This window comes from Rutidosis leptorrhynchoides, chromosome 10 (genome assembly GCF_046630445.1).
Source record: "Rutidosis leptorrhynchoides isolate AG116_Rl617_1_P2 chromosome 10, CSIRO_AGI_Rlap_v1, whole genome shotgun sequence".
NCBI classification, from domain to species: domain Eukaryota; kingdom Viridiplantae; phylum Streptophyta; class Magnoliopsida; order Asterales; family Asteraceae; genus Rutidosis; species Rutidosis leptorrhynchoides.
Genome location: NC_092342.1, coordinates 315,355,762 through 315,360,734, shown reverse-complemented (window position 1 = coordinate 315,360,734; position 4,973 = coordinate 315,355,762). Strand labels below are relative to the sequence as shown.

Here is a 4,973-nt window from a genome sequence, read left to right as displayed (position 1 = left end):
ACTTGTTGTGAAAGCCCAAAGCAAACCATGAACAAAGATGATGACACTACAAATCATGAAGATATGTTCTCAGCAACAGAATGGACTGATCATGATCTCATGCTTCTTATTGGACTGTCGGAATACGAACCGACTTTTTCCTGATTTTGAGTTGTACTTACTGCTATAATAATTATGAGTTTTAGATGTAATGTTCTGAATATATAGCTTTAGTTGCATATTCATTGATTATGTGTTTCGAGCTCTTGTTTCAACATTCTGATTGATGAGTAATATAGTCTGAAAAAGGAACAAAACTGAATGAAGTAATAACTAAATATATGACACTTACTTGAATCCCATTAAACAATGGTTCTACATGAATAAATTGACTGATATACCGTATTCTTGTTCTGCCACTTACCATATCAGCCCTTCAAGCAGCTAATAGATTTTAACTTCCAGATGCATATATTGCATTAGTCAAATTTCGGATTGACCAAAGGTACATGTCAACTGGCGAGCTCCTCCATTTTTCCCTGTTGATCATTAAAACAGTTAAAGCTTGAACGACACAACGAAACTATGTAAAGATCATAAATTTCTGTGGTGGTTGTATATGAGTTTCGGAACTGATTATGGAATTATCACAATTTCAAGTTGCTATAGATATATTTTAAACAAGTACAGACCTCATTTTACACAACCCAATATATAATAGACGATTATCTGATTAATTCATAAATATTTCATTATAACTTTGAAGATGCATGTCTAAAGACCGAGGGCCGAGGAGCCCATCAACCAAGAGCTTGTGGGCTCAAATCTCAGTTGAGACTAGAATGTATATATAATGTGTGATGTACATAACAATTGGGATAACTTGTAGGTTAGCCGTCTTAAAAATAAAAGTCAAATCTAGAAACATCATCGTGGATACATACCTCAAAGATGAATTGTTCAGCATCAGTCCGCTTAAGAAAGAGGATTGCATGCTTTGCAAAGTTAGCTACTTGATCACTGAGTACAACATCACCGATGTCTTCAAGGACGCGCACCTTGATGTAGGGATCTTTGGGTGGGACCATGTCCTATATAACACACAAACCAAGTAAGTCAAAGATCACGTTATTTAACGATACTAACGGCTTGCTACTAGTGACTCACGATAAAAAAACAGTTCAAACTTGATCCCTCTTACCAATCCCAACTCGATATCCAAAGCTGTACTGTAAGTTTGTAAATTTTTCATATGCTGTTTGTGATATTCTTTCTCTGAGCTGCTAAGTTTCTCCGCAATATCTTCAGGGAGATTGATGGTCCATCCCAAATTTTGAATAATTTCTGCTCGGTTATACCTATCAGAATTACACAGTGTAAGCATATACGCCAATGGTGATAGAAATCATAGTATATAAAAAGTTGATGAAATGGTTATTACACATAAGCCATGAGACATCGCTTATTGCGGACCAACGAAAGGTGGTGAATAAGTGCCCCATTATGATCAGCCTTTTTAGTTGTTGGATTGCTAGATCCTTCTACTTGCGCCTTACTGTCATACATTGGGTCAAAATTATTATTATTATATGTCATCAAATCTTAGTGAGCAAGCAGTTCTACACAAAATTTGTTCCAAACTACTGACACACATAGATATATACTGTCAAGCGGAGAGGTATATATGCAGGCATAAATATAAATAATATATATGGAGTACATGGCAAGCGTGCAAATGAAAAATAGGATCAAATTAAGGAAAGAGATACCTTAACATGGTTGTAAGATCATGATTATGCCCTTCACATTCATCGATGACTTGACCAAACAGATCATTCTACATCAAATTGAAACCAGCATGAAATCATAAATTTTGTCAGCTTATAGGATAGTAGCTATTTCATTGACCAAGTGTCAAAGCTCCTCATAAAACAAGAAATATGTGTAATCACGTGTAACTAGTAATATGTGAAATTCATTCAAATAATGATATAAAGGATATAGTAAAAGTTTACATTGAAGCCAGTGAGCTGCCCAGGTTCACCGCTAACAAGTTCTTTTAAGAGTTGAGCTGCCTTCCGTCCGTACATCTCAACGTTCTAGTAGTCGCTCAGACCTAATACAACTGCAACAAACCACGTAAGCATTTCATCGAACACCTTAGCGGCATAAGATAGAATTATGAGTATCATTCACCAAACAATACACTTAAAGCTACAAACTTAAACATACGGGTACTAATTTTAGTCCAGATACAGCATTCTGAACATTGGGAACTGAATTAATTAAAAAAAAAAAAGAAAATTGAAAATATTTTGTATAAATGAAGAAGTTCATAACAGAGTATTGTAATAATTGACAATTTTAATTACATACCTGCGATGTACAATGATGGGAATTAGAAATTGGGGAAATTGTCAGAGGGTAACGAGATCTATCACGGGAATTGAACAATGAATGTTGGTGTGTGTAAATATTTTCTTTTGATTTTGGTGAAATATTGGCGGGAAAATTATGGGAAAACGTACGAAAACTTCATCCGACTCCCCCCTTATTTGCATCCAGATCCGGCCTACTTTTAATTACGGGTTTGTAGGATCCGGCTGCAACTAGGTCCAAATTCACAAGACATGGATATAGATGGACAATTAAGTTTGTTTTGTTATTTTACATAAAAAGAGAATAAAGATAAAGATAATTAAGTTTGTTTTGTTAATTTTACATAAGAGACTAAGAGATGGCAATAGATGGCAATACTTTATTTTTCATTAAGTCCATTATGGATATAGATGGTAATATGAATAATGAATGATTATATGCAATAAGAAGATAATTAAAAATGTTGTTTACTTTTGATGCTGAATAAATTGACTGAATAGTTTAAATTACATTTTTGACCTTACATCTAAATTCTTTTTCCCATTAGAAATAAGGGAGAATTGATTATGGAAAATAGACCAACAATCACCTACTTTATTTTTTACCTTGCCATTGTTATCTGAATTGTTTAACATACAACTTTAACCTTTTTCTACCATTATTCATCAAAACCAACACAAGAACTCAAATTCATCCAAATAATCACGAACCAGAAAGAGAACATTCAAATACATATTTTCAAAGCACAAAATAATCAAGGAAATCTATAATTAATGTTTCCCATCACCTACACATGCCAATATTTGTGACGCCCCGTACAAAATCATCGTGTACGGATCATCAACAACAGGATCATTACAAGGTCAAACACTATATGTTGTTTGAAAACCAGTTTTGCATTCATGAACAAGTAACGTTTTACAAAAGATGAATAGGAAACATTAACATGAGTACATGATACTAAGGTCATTACAAAGCTATTGTTTTGAAGATAACATATGTTGCGAATGCAAAGTAAAAGTTCCATGCTTGAGACATCTCTAAGTAATGCAGCGGAAGTCTAACACAGCAAGTTTGTAACATCAAGTCTATAACACCAAGACAGCAAGTCTAACAGCGGAAGCAACAACGTCTAAGCACCTGAGAAGTACATGCTTAAAAAGTCAACACGAATGTTGGTGAGCTATAATTTGTTTGTAATCAGTAATGTAATGTAGGCCACGAGATTTCAGTGCTTCAACCAGCAGTATAAATCAGTGTTCAAACAGTATGTAAAGTATATGTATAAACTGTGGGCACCCGGTAACTAGACTTAACGTTTATAACCCCATGATAGTACACTTGGCGAGTGCGTATGTTCACAAGTATTAAACACCCGTTAAATGCTAGCGCGACTAGCCCGAGTGGGGATGTCAAACCCTATGGATCCATATCTAAGATTCGCGTTCACCGGTTCAAAGACCAATGACTAAACGTTACCGTGCCAAAGGGAATGTTTATGTCGTTATATAACCCACATACATACAAAGTTTAAGTACTCGTGCCTAACATGTAAAACGTAAAAAGCGCATGTATTCTCAGTCCCAAAATAGTTAAAGTAAAAAGGGATGCTATAACTCACTGTGATAAAAGCGGTAAAGTCTGTAATGAAAGTATGCAAGTAGTAAGTCGGTCCGAAAGGTCGTCAACCTAAATCAAAGGTTACTAGGTCAGTAGGTTGTCTTTATAAATTCTAATAGTGCATAAAATAAGTTTAAGTGTCATCATCATCATCATTCATCATCATAAAAGCTAAGTAAGTTCGACAAGAACAGAGATCGAAACAATAGGCTGACTTCGGTCAGCTGCTACGACCTCTACATAAATCGAAAAGACGCATAGTCAGTGGCTATGGCTCCGTATATGAGTCCCCTAACAGCTGACCAATTTTCAGAACCTAATTCGTCTTCGTTTGACCGTGGAGACGGATTAAGTGCGAGTAGGTCAGAAATTTCAACACAACGTTAATAGGGTGTTGTGAATCTCGGAGGGCCATAAATCCTAAACCGTAACTCGGATTAAGACGAGGCCTAAACGGAAAATCATCTACTCGAACCGAACTAACTGAAAATCAACTTTCCAGTAGCCCAGGTTGAAATGTCCCGTTCTTATTGATTAAAAACGTTCCATATTAATTGATTTCGTTGCGAGGTTTTGACCTATATATGAGACGTTTTTCAAAGACTGCATTCATTTTTAAAACAAACCATAACCTTTATTTCATAAATAAAGGTTTAAAAAGCTTTACGTAGATTATCAAATAATGATAATCTAAAATATCATGTTTACACACGACCATTACATAATGGTTTACAATACAAATATGTTACATCGAAATCAGTTTCTTGAATGCAGTTTTTACACAATATCATACAAACATGGACTCCAAATCTTGTCCTTATTTTAGTATGCAACAGCGGAAGCTCTTAGTATTCACCTGAGAATAAACATGCTTTAAACGTCAACAAAAATGTTGGTGAGTTATAGGTTTAACCTATATATATCAAATCGTAACAATAGACCACAATATTTCATATTTCAATACACATCCCATACATAGAGATAAAAATCATTCA

General features: G+C 34.8%; 1 protein-coding gene across 1 annotated transcript; it reads right to left on the bottom strand.

Moving 5' to 3' along the window:
• Positions 1-226: 226 nt before the first annotated feature.
• On the bottom strand, positions 227-2,655 carry LOC139873177 (uncharacterized). The gene is made up of 7 exons (XM_071861110.1): positions 2,356-2,655; positions 1,995-2,104; positions 1,749-1,816; positions 1,421-1,534; positions 1,181-1,337; positions 924-1,070; positions 227-518 (listed from the first exon to the last, which is right to left on the bottom strand). Exons 2-7 carry the CDS (start codon positions 2,067-2,069, stop codon positions 492-494), a joined length of 588 nt encoding a protein of 195 aa, XP_071717211.1. The 5' UTR covers positions 2,070-2,104; positions 2,356-2,655; the 3' UTR covers positions 227-491.
• Between the last annotated feature and the right edge of the window lie 2,318 nt (positions 2,656-4,973).